Source organism: Oncorhynchus mykiss, chromosome 25, assembly GCF_057628025.1.
Source record: "Oncorhynchus mykiss isolate SJ-2025 chromosome 25, ASM5762802v1, whole genome shotgun sequence".
Lineage (NCBI taxonomy): Eukaryota > Metazoa > Chordata > Actinopteri > Salmoniformes > Salmonidae > Oncorhynchus > Oncorhynchus mykiss.
Window position 1 is genome coordinate 41,728,544 of NC_143046.1, and position 21,332 is coordinate 41,749,875.

Here is a 21,332-nt window from a genome sequence, read left to right on the forward strand (position 1 = left end):
GTGGGGTTTTATGCTTTATTTAATAGGTACATTTATATGTTTAAAATTAGGTTTGATTGTCTCTGGGAAATGCATTTTAGATATTGGTTATTCTACCTTGACTTAATATCGTTCACCTTTTTATTATTCTAAACCTTGATGCCAAGAAGCTGATGCCAGGGAGATGTGCATTTATTTAACTGGCACTGGCTTCAGTCAATACAAAGTCTCTGACTGGAAGAATTGTAATTCTTTGGCACGATGTGCTTTAGGAAGCGGAAGGAGATTGGGGTCAATATAGCAATGAGAGTTTGTTTAAATGCAAGCTTCCAACCCGCTCTTGTCTTGGTATCCTACTGTTGTGTTAGCTGAGGCCAACTGCTGGCAAAGGCCTAGCAATGAAAACCAAACCAAGCCATTCCTCTTGTAAACAACATTCAAATGTCTGGTGGTAGGAGACCAGTTCATTGTTTTACCCTATTAAACAAATCTGTTTTGCTATATTTCTACAGAAGTGCATTTCTGTACGTAAGACACTGATGGAATGGCTTTTTTTTGTTCTGGGAGTCATACTGAGATCATGGTCTCTTTTACAGATGAGCCTTGAATTACAGAAAATACACACATAAAAGTATAAATACAAAATGCAAGCAGAAAGAAAAACATTACCATAAAAAACAAGCACATTCATCAGTAAGGTCCTCAATCAGCTCCGAATTGCCCTAGAGAGGCACCATAACATCAGATTTAAGGACATTTTGAACATTGTTCCACAAATAAGGTGCAATAACTAAAAGCTGATTTACCTAACTCAGATACCAAATGAATTTCCAGAGTGAGCCATCCCTGAGACCGGGTGTGGTAACATATGTCTAAAGTTTAGTAATGATAGGTACAGCGGGACTTTATGGTAGAGCATGCAGTGATGAGTACTAAAACTGACTATAATAAAGTGGCAGCCATAGTCTAGGACAGATAGGAACGTTGACGGAATAATCGTCTTTCTACTATTTAGCGAGAGGCATGACCTATTTCTATCGAAGTATCCCATTTTTATTCTCAGCTTCTTACCTCATGAATATGCTTTTTAAAAGGCAGCTTTTCCTCAATCCAAATGCCCAGATATTTGTAAGCAGGGACATAATCAATAGGGACACAATCCAAAGTACATATTCCTAAATTTTCAGAGTTAATTTTGTGCGCTCTAGAGAACAACATATACTTAATTTTACCTGCATGCAATACTCATTTCAGGTCAAAAAATGTATGTAATACAATGAAGGCAGATTGTAGTTCGGATACAGCCTGGTCTACCGTGGGGACAATAGCATACACAACAGTATCATTGGCATACAAGTGATAGTTACATTTATTTGACAGAGAAGTCGATATTGTTCATGTAAACAGTAAAAAGTACAGGCCCCAGAATCGACCCCTGCGGGACACCTTTCATAATATCCAGGAAACCTGATTTAACACCATCAGTAGATACACATTGAGTTCTATCTGTCAAGTCATTTTTAAACCAGTTACATGCAGCCTGGTCTAGGCCAATTGAAGAAAGCCTCTGAATTAGCAGAGAGTGATCAACAGTATCAAAGGCCTTTGACAGGTCAATGAAGAGGGCAGCACTATGTTGCTTTTTATCCATACAGTTAAGCACATAATTTCTAATTAGGGACACAGTAGAGATAGTGCTGTGACCTGGTCTAAAACCCGAATGATGTACATTTAGAATAAATAAGATAAGAAAGGTCTTAGCTGAGAATGAATCAAGGTTTCTAATATTTTAGCTCGGCAAGAAAGTTAAGAAATAGGGAGATAACGATTTAGGTCACAAGGGTCACCACCTTGGGAAGGGGGAGTACATGGGCCGCCTTCCCACCCTTGGGTATAGTACCAGATATAACTGTCAGGTTAAAAATATGGGTTAATGATTCAGCAATCAGGGGGGCAAAGAACTGCAGCAAATATGGATCTAGCATATCAGCCCCAGTGAAGGCATCTAAGCACATCACAGGTAGTAAACTGTTGAAATGTAAACAAAGATTCACTAGAAGTTGAAGGGTTAACTCCCGAGTCAGCAAGAGGCTGGCAGAGGGAAGAGCAGTTGGTTGATTGACCAGGGTTAATTAAACCACAGTTTCTCTCAAATAAAAGCCTGTCGAGGTAAAATTATGATTAAAAGCATCACTGCATTAAAATCATAATTTTCAGCTATTTTCCTTTCATTGTTGGCCTTGTGGAGGTCTGTGTGCCAAGCATTTGGATGGTCAGTGTAGAACAGGTCTGATTTGATTTCAGGATAAGGTCTCAGTGGATTCACTTAGCAATTTACTTTTGAATTTCTTTCTTCCTGACATTTGTAAGATTTTTAGGATAAATTATAACAAGATCTCTGAAACAATGGATGTGATAATGGAGTCAATGGAACACAGACCATTGACCAGATTGGCACACATTCAACAAATCTGATGTTACAAAATGGATATTCGTCAAAGCCGTCATTATTTATGCATTGCAAATGCCACAATGTGGTTCCTTAAGTCCGATTGGGATATATTTAGCTCTTTTTGCCGCCGAACATTTAAAAGTTGTCTCTTTTCAGGTTTAGAATAAGTGTCTGCTAAATGCTAACTACCGTTCGTATAAGCTGGTTAGCATAGCTAGCATACAGAATTCGGTGGTGGTAGTAACAGTCATTTTTAACTGTAATGCAGTTGATTGGTGACGATTACATGAATGTGAGTTGGGGTTGACATCCATACAAGCATTATACTCCGATTTCTACCTCAACATAGTGTGAAACACACATACTGTCACACCCTGACCATAGTTTACTTTGTATATTTCTATGTTTTGGTTGGTCAGGGTGTGAGCTGAGTGGGTATTCTATGTTTCATGTCTAGTTTGTCTAGTTCTATGTTTGGCCTGATATGGTTCTCAATCAGAGGCAGGTGTTCGTCATTGTCTCTGATTGGGAACCATATTTAGGTAGCCTGTTTGGTGTTGGGTTTTGTGGGTGATTGTCCTTAGTGTCCTTGTTCCTGTTGTCACAGGATAGGCTGTATAGGTTTTTCACGGTCCGTTTGTTGTTTTGTAGATTTAAGTTATTTAATGTATCGTTCATTTTCCATAAAAGAAACATGAGTAACCACCACGCTGCTTTTTGGTCCGCTTCTCTTTCTACAGACGAACGTCGTTACACATACACTGAGTGTACAAAACATTAGGATCTCCTCTTTCCATGACATAGACTGACCAGGTGAATCAAGGTGAAAGTTATGATCCTTTATTAATCTACTTCAATCAGTGTAAATGAAGGGACAGCCTTGAGACAATTGAGACATGGATTGTGTATGTGTGCCATTCAGAGGTTGAATGGGCAAGACAAAATATGTATGTAAGTGCCTTGAACGGGGTATGATAGTAGGAGTCAGGCACATCGGCTTGTGTCAAGAACTACAACCCTTCTGGATTTTGCACACTCAACAGTTTCCCGTGTGTATCAAGAATGGTCCACCACCCAATAGACATCCAGCCAACTAGACACAACGTTGGGAAGCATTGGGGTCAACATGGGCCTGCGTCCCTGTGGAACGCTTTCAACAACTTGTAGAGTCCATTCCCCAACGAATTGAGGCTATTCGGAGGGGAAAGGGGGGTGCAACTCAATATAGAGGGCATGCAGTTGACGTACAACACCCCCTGGCCATGTTGGCATGAATTCTTCTGACAACAACAGCCGAGTGGCTACCCCAAAATGCATGTTAACAGATCAACTCAAATTGTATTCGTCACATGCGCCGAATACAACAGGTTCACCTTACAGTGAAATGCTTACTTAGCTCCCTCTGTAGATGCATACTGGACAACGTTTATTTGTATTGATTTTAAATCTTTTTAATGATTTAAAAAAAAATCTTATTAACACTTTGTTCTAGCTAGCTATTTGTGGAGGTAGCTATCAAGTAAACACAATGAAATGCTTACTTACAAGCCCTTAACCAACAATGCAGTTTTAAGAAAAAAAAGAAAGAAATATAACAAATAATTAAGGAGCAACGATAAAATAACAGTAGCGAGGTTATATACAGGGGGTTCCGGTACAGAGTCAATGTGTGGGGGCACCGGTTAGTCGAGGTAATTAAGGTAATATGTACATATAGGTAGAGGTAAAATGACTATGCATGGACAATAAACAGAGAAGAGCAGCAGCATAAAAATTGGGGGTGGGGTGGTGACAATGCAAATAGTCTGGGTAGCCATTTGGTTAAGTGTTCAAGAGTCTTACGGCCTGGGTTTTTTTTAATTTTATTTTATTTTTTTTTTATTAATAACAAATCAATACATAAAGCACATGAGGGAACACAAGCATACATAGATTACAAACAATAGACAATTGAGCTATGGGGTACAATATCACATTACAATTACACAAGGACCTTAAGGGACATGCATATACTTACAATTCTAACAGCTTTTTTGTTAGTAGAGCATTTAACCGTCTTAAAATACAGTTCAATTTCTTTTTGTAGGGTACGAAAATGTGGTTTTCTGTTTGTAAATTTACATTTGTGTATATGAAATTTGGCCAAAAGAATAATGAAATTAATTACATAAAAATGATTCCGCTTATTTCTATTGTATGTAAAGAATCCAAACAGTACATCTCTCCACAATAGTGTAAAATCTTCATAAATGTGTTCAATTATAAACCTACTGATGTCTTGCCACAGTTTTCTTACATGCATACAATGCCAAAAAAAAAATCTCTCCGGGTACTCATCGACTCTGGGGCTGATGAGAGTTCTTTGGACGCTACCCTGCCATCAGAGCTGGGCATCCCTGCTCAGCACCTCTCCATTCCCATGGGCGTTTGAGTGCTGGACGGGCGCTCTATAGACCTGGTCACCCACAATACCACCCCCATCAACATAAGTGTGTCAGGGAACCCCAGCGAGACGATCCAATTCCTGATTATTAAGTCTCCTCACGTTCCAGTGATATTGGGATTCTCTTGGCTCCAGCAACACAATCCCCTTATTGACTGGTCTGCTGGTGTCATCATGGGCTGGAGTCCATTCTGCCACGCTCATTGCCGGAAGTCAGTGCAGCCTGCCCCGGGACGTCTTCCTGGGGGCTCAGAAGTTGTCCCGGATCTCTCTGCAATTCCTGCGGAGTACCAGGACCTCTGGGAGGTGTTCAGTAAGGCCCGGGCCACTTCGCTTCCGCCACACTGACCCTATGACTGTGGGATTGACCTTCTCCCAGCCACCACTCCGCCCAGGCGATGACTGTACTCTCTGTCAAGGCTATTGGCGTGGGGGGGCTAATAACCGGCTGTTTGTTCCTGATGCTGTTCGCTCCTAGGTTCTGGAGTGTGCCCACTCCTCCAAGCTTGCCTGCCACCCGGGATCCCGTCGGACCCTGGCCTTTGTGCGACAACACTTTTGGTGGCCTACCATGGTTCTGAACGTCTCCGCATTCGTCGCCACATGCACGATCTGTGTGCAGAACAAGACTCCCCGGCAAGCTCAGGCTGGTCTCCTTCAATCTCTAACTGTTCCTCATTGTCCCTGGTCTCACATATCCCTGGACTTTCTCATGTGTCTCCCCCCGTCTGATGGCTACACCGCCATCCTGACAGTAGTGGACCGGTTTTCCAAAGCCGCACACATCATTCCTTTCCCCAAGTTACCCTTTGCCAACGAGACGGCCCAGCTCATGGTGCAGCACGTCTTCCGGATTCATGGACTCCCAGTGAACATGGTCTCCGATAAGGGTCCTTAGTTCTCGTCTTGGTTCTGGAAGTTCTTCACACTCATTGGATCGTCTGTCAGTCTGTCCTCCGGGTTCCATCCCCAGTCCAACGGACAGTCAGAGCGAACCAACCAAGACTCTTTGCTGCCTGGTCTCCGCCAACCCCACCACCTGGAGCCAGCATCTAGTGTGGTTCGAATATGCCCGCAACACCCTTCCTTACTCTGCCACGGGTCTCTCGCCCTTTGAGTGTTCCCTGGGTTATCAGCCCCCGCTATTCCCGGAGCAAGAGGAAGAGGTTGGCATACCCTTGGACCAGATGTTTGTCCGCCACTATCGTCGTACCTGGAAGAGAGCCCGGTCGGCTCTTCTCAAGACCACCTCCAGGTATCAACGACAAGTGGACCGCCACCAGACCCCGGCTCCCAGGTATCATCTCGGGCAGAGGGTATGGCTGTCCACCCGAGGTCTGCCCCTCTGGGTGGAGTCCCGCAAACTTTCTCCCCGGTTTATCAGCCCTTTCCCAATCTCCAAGATCATTAGCCCCTCTGCTGTTCATCTTCTGTATACATCCCACTTTTCATGTGTCTAGGATCAAACCCATGTCTCACAGCCCTTTGTCTCCTGTTTCCCACCTAGAGGACATTGTCCAAAAAACACTGTAGTTATCATGTATTCATATAATAACCCAATGATAATTTGTTGAGAAATGTTTTCATAAAAGGAGGGAAAATGTATGGACATAGGCCAAAGGCCTCAATGGGATGGACAACCTGCTGTGTTGACTTTTGGTTGTTCCAGCCCAACAATAGATGTAATCTTTATATGACACTTAAACACCTGAATTAAGTAAACACAACCAAACACTTTAGTGCCCTGGTGGTATAGGTTACCTGAAGAAGTGATATTCTAACATCAGGAGTACTTTTAATTTGTTTATGTACTACTATAGGTTCACCAGCTGACCTCTATCAAGACACCCATGTCGACTGGATTCCCCCTGTGAAGATGAGCAATGCTGCAGCAGCATCAGTTTGTACTTCTACCTTGTTCTTTTCCAGATATGAAACGAGACTTCCCACAGCTTGGACTATCTGAATGATTCTGTTGTGCCATTTGAGTGGAGAGCACCTTCACCTTGTCATCATGACAAAAGTGCCACTTTAAACCGTTTGAATATTTAAAATGTAATTTGGAACGTATAAAATACTATTGTTTGATATTGTGAACATGCTGTACTTTAATAATAGGCTATATTATTGTATGGGTGAAATGAAAAGTATCTCTGCTTTGCCTAGCCCCATTGAATAAATAATGTTTCTTATAGCCTAACTTTTCTTTCTTTGACAATTTAAACACATTTAGCATTGACAATATAATTGTTGTGGTAGTCTTAGGCAAACCATGTTCATTATTACAGTAGCACCTCCAAGTGCCACTCAGAACTTCTGTATGTTTTAAACTAAGGATCCCATCACCTGCTTCCATACATGTTACCTACATTACAAGTGTTGGATTTGCTCTAAACAATTATGTCATCACAAGGCATGTACAAAATTTAGTATAATGATTAGCCACATATACTGTACATTGTCTATTGCAGTGGAGGCTGCTGAGGGGAAGACGGCTCGTAATAATGTCTGGAATGGAGCGAATGGAATGGCATCAAACCATGTGTTTGATGTATTTGATACCATTCCCCTGATTGAGCTCCAGCCTGTCCTCCCCTGTCCTTCCCAATTAAAGTGCCACCAACCTCTTGTGGTCTACTGGTGTCGTTTTTCAATTAAGAACATATAGCTGAACAATATGTAAACAACGTGTGAGTTAAGCTATTCTCTGATTCAGTTGCACAATGTCAAGGGGTGCATTGCAAATGCCATCAGACTGTAGGCCAGTGGTTCCCAACTCCGATCCTTGAGTACCCCCAACTGTACGGTTTATTGTAGCTCCGGACAAACACACCTGATTCAACTTGTCCACTAATCATCTGTAAAGGTTAGACATTTTAGTAACAAATAGGCTATTATTAATAAAGCAACATTTCAGGTGAACAAAAAAAAGGTCTATCATAGGTGGCTAACCTTGCTCCACTGATCCCTGATCTATGGGGGGAGCAGCCTTCTGTAACATCCCAGCAATAGCACTCTTAATAATTAACTCATTAGGTTTGACACATTGAATCATGTGTGTTAGTGCTGGGCTGGAACAGAAGCCTGCACACCCAGGAGCCTGCTGCACCCACCCAGGCTTGGCCTGCTGCAGTTCTAGTAGGTTTATACATTGTGTGCGACTTTAAAACTGTATTTTTGTTCACAAAATGTGCTAACATACAGTGCATTTGGAAAGTATTCTGGGAGGTGACCAAGAAACCGATGGTCACTCTGAAAGAGCTCCAGAGTTCCTCTGTGGAGATGGGAGAACCTTCCAGAAGGACAACCATCTCTGCAGCACTCCACCAATTAGGCCTTTAAGTTTCATAAATTCAGTTCTTAAAAGACTGTAACATCCACCCCATTGTTCAAAGACACTTGGAGCACGTCAAATGACAGAACTCCTGCCATGCCAAGCATATGCTCTCGTTCAGACACAGTTCATGGTGCAGATGAGAATGGTTTTGGACATTTCCCCCGTATGGACTAATCATTTGCTTCCATTCTTCTCTCCTGAAGGAACACCTCTACGCAAAGGATGATGCTGAGACCATGAAATAACTGTCTGCAGTTACAGACCCGCTCATCCAATGGCTTCAGGGCAATGCTTAGATGGTTAGCGCAGTCCAAGCTCCCTGACAAAGAGAAGTTTCCACTCCTAGTTTCCACTCCATATCACCTGGTCAGACATTGGGCCCAGCAGCGGCCCATGACCTCCAAGTGTCGAATGAGGACAGAGAAGCACAGATTGGGCTTCACGGCCTCATTGCATCAGCCAGCAAACCATTACTCTTGTCCCAGGGCCCCAACTGGGATGCCAAGAAACCAGGCTCAGACTCACGCTGCTCCTGCTCAGGAGTGGAGGAACAGACACTCTCAGCCCCACCGGAACAGGTGGAGTGCAGCATTGCCCAAGAGGTAGAGGCGCACCGTATGCAGGCCGCATTCCCTCTACACCCCAGCACACAGAGACTCGACCCTAATGGGACCGACTCTCTAACGCAACACCATTTCCTTGAGCACCACTTTTCCAGCTGGAAAATGTAAACGGCCAACAAATTGGTGTTACGCACTCTACACAAGCCTACGCGCAACAATTTTTACAGAGGCCTTCCACTCTTCGTGCTGTTGAACCCAATTGAAGCCTCATGTTGTAAGTTCTAGCTTTCAGCTTGCTTGTGAATACGGTAGTATAACACCGTTTAAATTCTGTGCTACCCTGTTGGGTAATTATATTATGTTGCATCCTGTGGTGGATACAAGGAGGTTGGAAGAAATGAAGACCCGCACTGTCGAAAAAAGGAATAAATCCAAAACTGAGGCTTGAATGCAAAATAAGGATGTTTCTTAAAAAATCATATTGCAAGAAAGTGTACCATTGATGAGACCTCAACCAGAAGGAATAAAAGTAAGAAAACCCATTAATGTGTCTGTACCACTACATATTCTCCTTTGAGTGATGACATCAAGGGAGAGATTAAGAAACAATGGAATATGCTCATGGCTGGTCCTTCTTGCCAAAATATTTTCTCTGACCCTCCTCTCTTTTCACACTACAGGGCCAGGAATGTCAGGGACTTCATTATTCGGGCAGACACGAATGTCCCTCCGTGAAAAAATTATGGAAGACTGGATGCTGTGACGGGCTTCTACCCCTGCTGCCGTAGTTGTGTGGCATGTAGGGATTCCTTGTGTGGCATGTAGGGACCAAGGTGCAGCGTGGTACATGTTCATCTTTCAATTTTGAACTGAACACTGAATAATAAAACAACAAAGAGAATGAACAAAACGGAAACAGTTCTGTCTGGTGCAGACACAAAAACAGAAAACAACTACCCACAAACACAGGTGGGAACAGGCTACCTAAGTATGGTTCTCAGAGACAACGATAGACAGCTGCCTCTGATTGGGAACCATACCAGGCCAAACACAGAAATACAGTGCCTTGCGAAAGTATTCGGCCCCCTTGAACTTTGCGACCTTTTGCCACATTTCAGGCTTCAAACATAAAGATATAAAACTGTATTTTTTTGTGAAGAATCAACAACAAGTGGGACACAATCATGAAGTGGAACGACATTTATTGGATATTTCAAACTTTTTTAACAAATCAAAAACTGAAAAATTGGGCGTGCAAAATTATTCAGCCCCTTTACTTTCAGTGCAGCAAACTCTCTCCAGAAGTTCAGTGAGGATCTCTGAATGATCCAATGTTGACCTAAATGACTAATGATGATAAATACAATCCACCTGTGTGTAATCAAGTCTCCGTATAAATGCACCTGCACTGTGATATTCTCAGAGGTCCGTTAAAAGCGCAGAGAGCATCATGAAGAACAAGGAACACACCAGGCAGGTCCGAGATACTGTTGTGAAGAAGTTTAAAGCCGGATTTGGATACAAAAATATTTCCCAAGCTTTAAACATCCCAAGGAGCACTGTGCAAGCGATAATATTGAAATGGAAGGAGTATCAGACCACTGCAAATCTACCAAGACCTGGCCGTCCCTCTAAACTTTCAGCTCATACAAGGAGAAGACTGATCAGAGATGCAGCCAAGAGGCCCATGATCACTCTGGATGAACTGCAGAGATCTACAGCTGAGGTGGGAGACTCTGTCCATAGGACAACAATCAGTTGTATATTGCACAAATCTGGCCTTTATGGAAGAGTGGCAAGAAGAAAGCCATTTCTTAAAGTTATCCATAAAAAGTGTCGTTTAAAGTTTGCCACAAGCCACCTGGGAGACACACCAAACATGTGGAAGAAGGTGCTCTGGTCAGATGAAACCAAAATTGAACTTTTTGGCAACAATGCAAAACGTTATGTTTGGCGTAAAAGCACACCATCCCCACTGTGAAACATGGTGGTGGCAGCATCATGGTTTGGGCCTGCTTTTCTTCAGCAGGGACAGGGAAGATGGTTAAAATTGATGGGAAGATGGATGGAGCCAAATACAGGACCATTCTGGAAGAAAACCTGATGGAGTCTGCAAAAGACCTGAGACTGGGACAGAGATTTGTCTTCCAACAAGACAATGATCCAAAACATAAAGCAAAATCTACAATGGAATGGTTCAAAAATAAACATATCCAGGTGTTAGAATGGCCAAGTCAAAGTCCAGACCTGAATCCAATCAAGAATCTGTGGAAAGAACTGAAAACTGCTGTTCACAAAATGCTCTCCATCCAACCTCACTGAGCTCGAGCTGTTTTGCAAGGAGGAATGGGAAAAAATTTCACTCTCGATGTGCAAAACTGATAGAGACATACCCCAAGCGACTTACAGCTGTAATCGCAGCAAAAGGTGGCGCTACAAAGTATTAACTTAAGGGGGCTGAATAATTTTGCACGCCCAATTGTTCAGTTTTTGATTTGTTAAAAAAGTTTGAAATATCCTATAAATGTCGTTCCACTTCATGATTGTGTCCCACTTGTTGTTGATTCTTCACAAAAAAATACAGTTTTATATCTTTATGTTTGAAGCCTGAAATGTGGCAAAAGGTCGCAAAGTTCAAGGGGGCAGAATACTTTCGCAAGGCACTGTATCTGTGACCAACATATGCATATCTGTATTCCCAGTCATGTGAAATCCATAGAGTAGGGCTTAATGAATTTATTTCAATTGACTGATTTTCATTATATGAAATTGTTGCATGTTGCGTTCATATTATTGTTCAGTGTACTTACACCTACACTGCTGTTATTTACTTGGTACTTTGCATCCTCTGTCTTACATTATATCTAAATATTTGTGGCCAAAGTAAACCACATTGTTGCCTATCGACCCCCTTTTCTTAAATTTAGATTTTAAACCTAACCCTAACCACACTGATAATTTAAGGTTAGGCATAAGGTTAAGACAAACAAGCGAATTTTTGTTTTCATAAATGTTTACGATATAGTCCATTTGACTTTGTGGCTGTGGTAACTAGTGGACACCACCCCACACCATCACTGACGCAACACACTTTCAAGTGTCGCAGAACGTCTCTCCTAGCAGCAAATCAACAAGCAGTTTTTGTTGTTGACCGATAGAAGGAACGAGCTAGCAGGAAGTTAGCAATCAAGCAATTAAAAAAAGTTTATACAGGTCTGCAGATTGCTTGAAGTTTATGGCATAAATATGAAAGACGGCAAGGAAAATACTCGTCAGAGGGAGAAAAGGATGGAGATAAAATGCGAAAACATTGAAAAAATGGAGAAGCCAAAGCAGGAGAAGAAAGAAGTAATGACGAAGGTACCGTTACGCCAGCTATTGTAGTTGGCTCGCTAAACCAAAATGGCTAGCTACGCGGATTTAATCTGGCAAGCTACTCCTGTATTGCTGGCTAGCTAGTAGATCAGGTGTAATTAGCCTGTAATTGAACTTCGTTAGCTAGTTATCTTTTGAATGTTGCCTATTGAAGAGTAACGTTAACCGATATGTCTAAGTTAGTAAACCTGTTATAGTCAGCTAAACTAGCTAGTTACCGTTAACCAACGCTTAGAGGCTGAATCTGCTATTTTAACTATCTGGCTTGGATATTATCTTGATAAGTTAACATTTGAGTGCCACAGATCATTATCCGACGTCTGCCTCCAAGCATAACCAAGGAGGAACTGGAGGAGCAATTGCAGCCACTTCCAGAAGTGGACTACTTAGAATTTTTCTCCAATGACAGCAGGTGCGTATAGTCTGAACGATTGTCAGTCAGAATCACATATTTGGTACCCTGGTTACTTACTTAGTTTTTCTTCTATACAGCATGTACCCCCATGTCTTCGCCAGAGCATACATCAACTTCAAGATTCAGGAAGATATTGTACTTTTCAGAGACCGGTTTGATGGATATGTGTTCGTTGATAATGGAGGTGTGATTCATTTAATTTCAATAAGCTATTGACATCTAAGTGTTGAACATTAAACCAACATTGATTTTCCTGGTTATTAAACAACTAATTGGCTGACGTCTGTTAAATTATTTTAATTCCGTTTTGTTTTTTTTGTGAGCCCAACGTAGCGTTTCTCTAGAGAGATCAAATAATTCATGAGACAAATTGTCAAACTATTTGGGACACTGGGTGGAAGGGAGTTGTAGTTTTCATCACGCAAATATTCAACCTAGCTCAGCGCAGAAATGCGGTAATTTATTACAATGACCATAATCCATTGCGCCTGTTTTTTTCCCCCGGTTCAGACGGTGACAGATATCCTTACACCTGCTACTTTAGATAAACACAGACCGCATGAGAGAGAAATGTACACAACGGCGAGGGAGATGGACAGTTCGTGAAAGCACGTCTAATCTACTTTAAAGCACTTGTAAAATTATTTCGTCAGACAGCTCTGCAGCATACTTACAGGCAAGCCTAGCTAAATAGGATGACTAAAGACAGTGGAGTGGAGTAAGTGGAGCACAGACAGAGATTAGATGGTCGGGGCTGGCTGCTTGAGCTGAGATGAGATGATGACTTTAAGGAATTAAAAATAATAGTCATAAAATAAAAACGAAATAATATACACAACCTAAATCTTTTTATTATTTCCTACTTTTCTATTGATGTCTACCCAATGTGGACCTGACAGACAATGGAATATTTTCAATGTTTTGACAACTTAATGTTAAATTGTTTTTGTCTTTGGAACTCTCAATTTGAAAGATTTAAAATAATAGAATTTCATAATGCATTTAATGTCATAAAATGTTTGTTTTTTAAAATCAAAATGGAAAACCGTGATTCTTTAAAATAATTTAACCGAACCAACCTCCAAGCACTAATAGCTTAGAACTTTAAACAACCACGCAATATTAGCCTAGGCTATTGCAGCAGCTTCTGATTGCCTTGTGCGTTAATGCTGTGGCTTATTTTGTTTAACAGGGCAGGAGTATCCAGCCATTGTTGAATTTGCTCCTTTTCAAAAGATTGCCAAAAGAAGGAGTAAGAAAAAGGATGCTAAAAGTGGAACAATAGATGAAGGTGAGAATGTTACATGAGGCATTTTATGGTTGGTTGCAATTGCACACCATTTAGATCCTCTAGCTCGAAAGTCCCACTGAGACACTTTGCTCTTTTAGATGCTGATTACAAGAAATTCCTGGAGATTTATAATGGCGACGATGAAAAGTTTACATCCACCCCTGAGACTCTACTGGAGGAAATAGAGGCTAAAACAAAGGAACTAGTAGGTATGTAAACATATTTTCTGGTTACATTTGGTTGACATCCAAGCCAGTTGAAACACTCTAGATGCGTGTCAATGTGAAATCAAGTAGTGTTCGCTGTGAAAGTGATATTTCAGTAATGGATGAGGCATGATTTTACCCCCCCCCCCAGCTAAGAAAATGACTCCCCTCTTGGACTTCTTAAAGAACAAACAGGTATGTGTAGCCTGTAGGAAATAATTATATATTTTGTGTTCTTGCATGATATGAGGCTGGATAGACTATTCATATGGCTTTTGTCTGCTGATGGTCAGAGAATCCGTGAGGAAAAGAAAGAGGAAAGGAGGAGACGAGAACTCGAACGTAAGCGCCTGAGGGACGAGGAACGTCGGAGGTGGAGGGAGGAGGACAGGAGAAAGCGCAAAGAAGCAGAGAAGTTCAAGAAAGGAGACAAACCTTCCGAGAAGGATAAAGACCAAGCGAAGGAGGTGCCAAAAATCAAGGTATGGAAAGGAGAAGAAATCCTGTCAAACTACTTGACTGTATGATACAGGTGATCCCGAAGAATAACAGACTGCTCTTTTCATGTTTATCTGTTTTCTTTCTCCGTTCAGCTCTTGAGAAAACCAGACAGAGGAGATGATGTGGAGAAGTTAAAGAAACCTGAGAAGGACAAGATGAAAGACGACAGAGCTCCAGGGTGTCCTGATATGACGAAACGCCAGAACTTCGAAACCAGGGGGGACAGGGTATCACGGAAGTGAGGGGTCATCACCATTAATCTCTTTAATGTTACCGGTCTTTAACATAAAGGCTTACATTGTATTCATGTAAATGTTCTTGTCTTTCAGAGCTGATGAAGATGGACACAAAGACTTCAGAGAGCGTGACCTAGAAAGGGACAGAAACCGCGAACGAGACAAAGAGAGGGAGCGGCGACAGAAAGAGAAGGAGCGCATCAGACGCCAAGACGAGGATAGGCGAAGGAGGAGGGAAAGGCACGATGGAGAGAACTCCTACAGAAAGCAAGAGGAAGAAGGGAAAAGGGAGAAAGAAGATCGTGTCTGGGAAAAGAGAAGGGGCGAGAATGCCGGGGACTCCGCAAGCCATACTGATAAGCCTAAAAAGTCAGAAGAAACCCTGAGGGAGGAGAAAGCTAAAAGAGATTGTTTAAGAAACAAGGTAATAACTTCAGTCTTTCTTGGTATATAGTCAAATAAGCATTTTTCCTAATCAATCAATTCCTTGGGTTAATCGGGATATTCTATTACATTTGTTCCCTTTTCTCCTGATTTCCTATGTTGATCTGATCACATTCCTTAATAGTTTTGTGTATTTTTTTTTTTAGTCTCTTAACCACAGTGATTTCGTTCCCTTGTGCATCAGGATCGGCCTGCCATTCAGCTATACCAGCCAGGTGCCAGGAACCGAGGAGGAGAATCTCATGCTGGGGAGCGAAAGTCAGAGCGAGACCAAGAGAAGGGAGTTGAAGGATAAAAAAATTACCATAAATAAAGAATGATCAAACGATTGAGAGGAATCTGCTCTGAGCCAAGCAAACGGGTACCAGAGAGGCTGTTGCAGTAGTGCTTCTCCTGCAGAGCCACATCCCGTCCTCCCACTCCCAACCAGAGGACGGGATGTGACCATGGTGTCCCCCCTTAGTGCCTGAAGGTGTCTCTTTTAATTTTGTTTATGGAGAAAAGCAATGGAAAGTTGGCGCTTTAATGTTTGCAGGAGTATGGCTATGGGGCGGCAGGTAGCCTAGGGGTTAGAGCGTTGGACTTGTAACCGAAAGGTTGTAAGATTGAATCACAGAGCTGACAAGGTAGAAATCTGTTGTTCTGACCCTGAACAAGGCAGTTAACCCACTGTTCCTAGGCAGTCATTGAAAATACGATTTTCTTATTAACTGACTTGCCTAGTTAAATAAAGATAAACTAAAATGAGACAAAGCCAACGCTCTAGGACCACATGAATTTAAAGTTACCTTACTACAGTATTGGTACACAGTCTGCTACACAGTTGTGAAGCACAGTTTGTATATTGAATAGGCTTTCACCCTCATTAGTTCATACGTTTAAAAAAATAAATAATAATCATATACAATATGTTATTTAATTTATCAACAGTGTAGGAGTCTACTGGTTTAAACATATCCTGTTGCTTCTTTCAAAAACTAGGCATATTTTAGGTTTGTACACGTAGAAATTTGTTTTCTATTTCCCCAACAAGTCCTTAATACTCTGTACGGGTAAAAACAATATTAAGCTATGTTATTTCACTCATTCAACAATTCAGGGGAATTTAAAAGCCATTTAATTTATAAATATAGAACTGTGAGCTATGCTTTGACTTGAGGCTGCACGCAACCCCTAATGGGTGACTATTAAGTTGTGGCCTTCTACGTCGTACGCATATACATCTTCATACATAAACAATGCTACAGTAACATTCTAATTGGAATAATAATATATATATATATATATATATTTATACTCTCATTTGTTTCATGATTGATGTAGCCTCGCTAAACAAGAGTTACAAATGAGCACAATAAAGAAAATATTGTTCTAAGTTGTGTATGGTATTTATTCAACATTCCAGATTGTTTTTTATGACAAACTGTACTGTAAATACAATTTGAGAGAACCATTCACTACTACTTTTTTACAAGTGGTACAGAAGCGTCATGTTAATGCAATGCGGGAGTGGTCCACTTGATGACGCTGTGTGCGCGTAGCGCAAGACTTTTCTACACTTTGCTTGGTTGGGATTGCCTACATCACCAACGCTTCCCCTCCTTCTTTCTCTTCGGCCTCCGCCATTGAGGTGTAAGGACTGCGGACAAAATGGTAAAGTAAAATCTTATAACATCCTTGTCTACATGAGCGAAATGGATTATTGTTCATGGCATTTGCAGAAAGTGTTTTTAACGGCAACACCGAAAGCCGTTATATTGTCTTCAATACCAGTATTGAATTCATAAAAAGTAACGTTTTAGTAGCGTGTGGCCGTGTTGTCGATCAAATGTACTTTACTTCAAGAAGTATACTTCCTGCCGTCAAGACTTTTCTGCCTATAGTAATCTAGCTGTAACTGTAGTTTCAACGAGTTAGTTGGCAGGTTTACCTAACGTAAGTGCAGCATGCCATGAAGGAAATGTAGGTTTGCATGTGATGTAGTAAACTAACACAGCTCCATCCTCTTAATTTCAGTCGTCCCACAAGACTTTCAGGATCAAGCGCTTTCTCGCCAAGAAACAGAAGCAGAACAGGCCCATCCCACAGTGGATAAGAATGAAGACTGGCAACAAGATCAGGTATGTGTGTAGCTACATTCCTAGCATCCCGCTATCCTGTACAACGCATAAAATGGTCTGTTAAATAGTGCTGATAGGATCCTCTGACCATCTAAAGCAGGTCTGCAATTACAGTACTCCAATCAGTGGGTGTGCTGTCATTAATCCTGCTGAGAGTAACATTCTGCTTTGGAGTTCACACTTGGTCACATCACCAGTGATGAGGATTCTCTTTAGTAATGACAGTGCAATTACGACTACAGTATCATAGTTAAAGACTGCAATTACAACTACAGTATCATAGTTGCCTGATGGGGCTCAAAGCTGCGACCTTTTGACTTGAGTTACAGTTCAACACCAATTTTTGTTCACAATTTGCAATTTGTTATATATTTATTCAAACAGCGGTGTGTATGCAACAATGTATGCAGGCCAGGTATTCAAAGTTTGGTTTGAAGTCTTGGTTGAATATTTGTAAAGTGCAATTCAGTCATGTGCTGTTTGAATACATTTCTAAAGCCCACACACACACAAACAAAAACAACTGCCCAATTTAAATGTTGACTGCAAAGTAGGCCTACCTGTCGGAATGATATCATGATTTCTTTCAATCGCTGGACAATTGTTTAGCTAACTCTGCCATCACGTGTAGCCGACATTGTACAGTACAAAAACACTACTAGCCAAACACAACGGTCTCTTGCGATGCTCAATTGTTTTTATTTAACCAGGTGGGCCAGTTGAGAACAAGTTCTCATTTACAACTGCGACCTGGCCAAGATAAAGCAAAGCAGTGCGACGACAATGACAAAGTTACACATAGGATAAACAAACGTACAGTCAATAACACAATAGAACATCTGTATACAATGTGTGCAAATGGAGTAACGAGGTAAGGCAATAAATAGGCCATAGTAGCGAAGTAATTACAATTTAGGGAATTAACACTGGAGTGATGTGCAGATGTGCAAAAAAGTAAACAAAAACAATATGGGCATGAGGTAGATGTTAGAGAGGGCAACTACACTCTCCATTAATATGTTGTTCAGACCTCAAAAGTGGTCTTCTGATGTGGTGTAAGTGTTGTTGACTTTGATCATCACATTTTTGTAATTTTGCAACTTTTGAAAAGGAACCTCAACAGAATTGACCAAAAATATAAAATCTGAATTTAAAAATAAATAATTAATAGCGACTTAACTGTAGATTGACTGTTCAAAATCGCTAGCAATAACGCCCTTTTTGAGATTGTTAGAATGTGTTTGCAGGGTAGGTTGTTATACGTTACTTGCTCTGCCCGCAAGTATAAAGAGAATTTTAAATTATCAGCTGCTTTCCCAGGCCAGTATTCTTTTCATTTGGCGCCAGTAGCTTTCAGTTGGTACTGGCCCGATGTTGCCACTAGCAAAATGTACCTTTTAATGTCAAGCCCTGTAAAGGCATGTTACTTTAAAATATGTCTAGTCATTATTAGCCTGGTTCCATGGAATGCAGGGTACATTATGGGACACTGGTCAAGTCATTATTGCCCCAAAATTGGTGTGCCCAAATCACGTGCTGGTGCCATCAACTGGGAAAAGTTCATCTAGCACATTGACTGAGGAAATTATGTTCCTGTCAAATAGTATGTTTGAATGTCTTTTTGCCATGTTGGGGCTTATTTCTGCTGTGCCTCATTTCCTTGCTTTTGAGCATATGGAATAAATGGCATTTGGTTGATTTGCTTTACCAGTCAAATGCAGTTTGTCAGTATTGTCTGGTTTTGTGAAACGACTTTAATTGGATTTATGCATCTGCTCAGACAAATTGTAAAGAAACAATATGGTGTTTACAACTAAACAAGCCTAAATACAAACGGTCTACTATGGCCCTTGACTGGATTTCAATCTAATGCCACCATGGAGATTGCTTGTGTTGTATTATCAGTCTGCATTATTCCTGGTTTCACTGTGTTCCAGGTACAACTCCAAGAGGAGACACTGGAGGAGGACCAAGCTGGGCTTGTAAATATACAGGTCTTCAGATCTCCAGCATTCACGGCATCTTCACCTGCCAAGGCCACCACCTGCTAGAACCTGGAGAGGAAAGCCATGCTATCTTGAATGGCAGTCTTTTTGTACAAATACTCTGGTTATGCGCGTGTTTAACAATAAAAGATTTGCGAAACGAGATGTGGTTGAGTTTGTCTAACCTCAATTCGTCCTTTACTCTGAAAATGCTTTTTAAATGCAAGGTTTGCCAGCCATGCATCATACTGGTGTTACCTACTTTGACATTGTTGACATTAGCGCAACGCTCTACATTTGATTACAAGAAGGCATCCCACTCAAGTAAGGGTCACTGGGAATTGACTAAATTACTAACTAGGCACCCTGTCAGTGTAATTTGTTTACGATTCAGATTCAGATTTCCTTTAGAAGGTTTACTTGGCATAACCCAAAATGTAAGCTAGTAAAATATGTATGACCTTGTGAAAGGGTTGAATGGTCTGCTTACTCACATTGGGGGGAGTCCAATCTAAAGTCAAATTAGGAATGGGCAGACGTGTTAATGTTCAATCCAAAGGAACCAAAATGTAATCGAAGTGAAGATTAGTGTTCTGTTTTTATATAATCCTATCAAATGACCGTAACACCCTAAGAACAACAGTTCATTTTTTGTGCATTATCACGTGATTTGTTGCATGATCTGTAAACCGGTATAGACTAATGGTGAAATATTTATGGGCCCTTCCTAACAATGCAGAAAAATAACGCAATGAGTAATGACGACTTCGCTAAATACTCAGGGTACTGGGTGATGTGCAGGAATACAAGGTAATTGAGGTATCCATGTACATTTTGGGTAGGTGTAAAGGCAGGCTAGGCAACAATAGATGAGCAGTACCTGCACCGTATGTGATTTGTCAAGAGTTGGTGCAGATGGTTCTGTAGCTAATTAACAATTTAGCGGTCTTATGGCTTGAGTAGAAGTTGTTCAAGGTTCCGTTGGGTCCAGATTTGGTGCATCAGTACTGCGTTCTGTGCGGTAGAGAGAACAGTCTGATATGGGTAGTTGAAGTCTGACCATTTTTAGGGCCTTCCTCTGACACTGCCTGTGCCAGAGAGCTTGGCCCCAGTAATGTACTGGGCAGCATGCACTACACTTAAGTGCCTTGCGGTCAGATGCCAAGGAGTTGCCATATCAAGCGGTGGATAGTCAAGATGTTCTCGGTGGTGCAGCTGTTGAACTTTGAGGGCCCATGCCAAATCTTTTCAGCCTCCTGGGGAAGAGGCGTGTAAGGCCCTTTTCACGGCGGTTTGTGTGTTTTTAAATTATAAACTGGTTAGTTCGAGCCCTGAAAGCTGTTGTATATCAGACCATATGATTTGTTTCTAATGACTAATTGTCTAATTACTTTGGTAACCAGTTAATAGCAATAGAGCTCTGGATTTTATGGTATACAGTGTATAGACAATATACTATGGCTAAGGGCTATATCCAGGCACTCCTCGTGTCCTGATTTACAACAGCCCTTAGCCATAATATATTGGACATATACCACACCGCATCGGGCCTTATCTAACGTCTCTAGTTCTGTAGCACTTGCTTACACGACCTGCAGAAAGTGTCAAAATTAGGCTTTCAAGAAAGCTTATACAAAATCGGCTGCCTATAATCAGATTGGTTATTCACCAATTAATTATAAACTGGTTGGTTCGAGCCCTGAAAGCTGCAGACCGTGGTTTATCAGACCGTATACCATGGTTAAGACAACGTTTAGTTTTACTGGTCTAATTACATTCGTAACCAGTTTCTAACAGCAGTAAGGCACATTGGGGGTTTGTGATATATGGCCAATATACCACGGCTGAGGGCTGTGTCCGAGTACTCAGTGTTGCGTCCTGCGTAAGAACAGCCTTAGCCATGGTATATTTGCCATATACCACACCCCTCGGGCCTTATTGCGTTTTACGCATAATATTGCTTAGCATACTATGCGTAAAAGCGC

General features: G+C 41.4%; 2 protein-coding genes and 1 non-coding gene across 4 annotated transcripts in view; all 3 read left to right on the forward strand.

Moving 5' to 3' along the window:
* The first annotated feature begins 11,830 nt into the window (after positions 1–11,830).
* Positions 11,831–16,617, forward strand: LOC110505181 (regulator of nonsense transcripts 3B). 2 transcript variants are annotated; one of them, XM_021584212.3, is made up of 10 exons: positions 11,831–12,134; positions 12,455–12,561; positions 12,642–12,748; positions 13,757–13,855; positions 13,954–14,064; positions 14,213–14,256; positions 14,355–14,543; positions 14,655–14,800; positions 14,892–15,222; positions 15,427–16,617. In XM_021584212.3, exons 1-10 carry the CDS (start codon positions 12,021–12,023, stop codon positions 15,535–15,537), a joined length of 1,359 nt encoding a protein of 452 aa, XP_021439887.2. In that variant the 5' UTR covers positions 11,831–12,020; the 3' UTR covers positions 15,538–16,617. The 2 variants fall into 2 exon arrangements, with proteins under 2 accessions (XP_021439887.2, XP_090076060.1); XM_090219934.1 differs by lacking the exon at positions 12,642–12,748 and having other exon boundaries at positions 11,907–12,134.
* A 250-nt stretch (positions 16,618–16,867) lies between these two features.
* LOC100136046 (ribosomal protein L39 protein-like) overlaps positions 16,868–21,332 on the forward strand; it is a gene marked incomplete at both ends in the record, with an annotated part of 31,955 nt that continues 27,490 nt past the window's right edge. Inside the window, 3 exon segments of the mRNA NM_001124365.1 lie at positions 16,868–16,895; positions 17,259–17,362; positions 19,300–19,512. Of these exon segments, the coding sequence (NP_001117837.1) occupies positions 16,893–16,895; positions 17,259–17,362; positions 19,300–19,348 (156 nt within the window).
* Positions 17,456–17,545, forward strand: LOC118946090 (small nucleolar RNA SNORA69). The gene has a single exon (XR_005041276.1). It is a non-coding gene; the product is annotated as a small nucleolar RNA SNORA69 (small nucleolar RNA).

Bases quoted from the DNA above. Each gene is read 5' to 3' on its own strand.
- LOC110505181 (XM_021584212.3), top strand. From the start codon at position 12,021: ATGAAAGACGGCAAGGAAAATACTCGTCAGAGGGAGAAAAGGATGGAG. The intron at 12,135-12,454 runs GTACCGTTACGC...TGAGTGCCACAG, and splicing joins AGAAAGAAGTAATGACGAAG to ATCATTATCCGACGTCTGCC. The intron at 15,223-15,426 runs GTAATAACTTCA...CTTGTGCATCAG, and splicing joins GAGATTGTTTAAGAAACAAG to GATCGGCCTGCCATTCAGCT.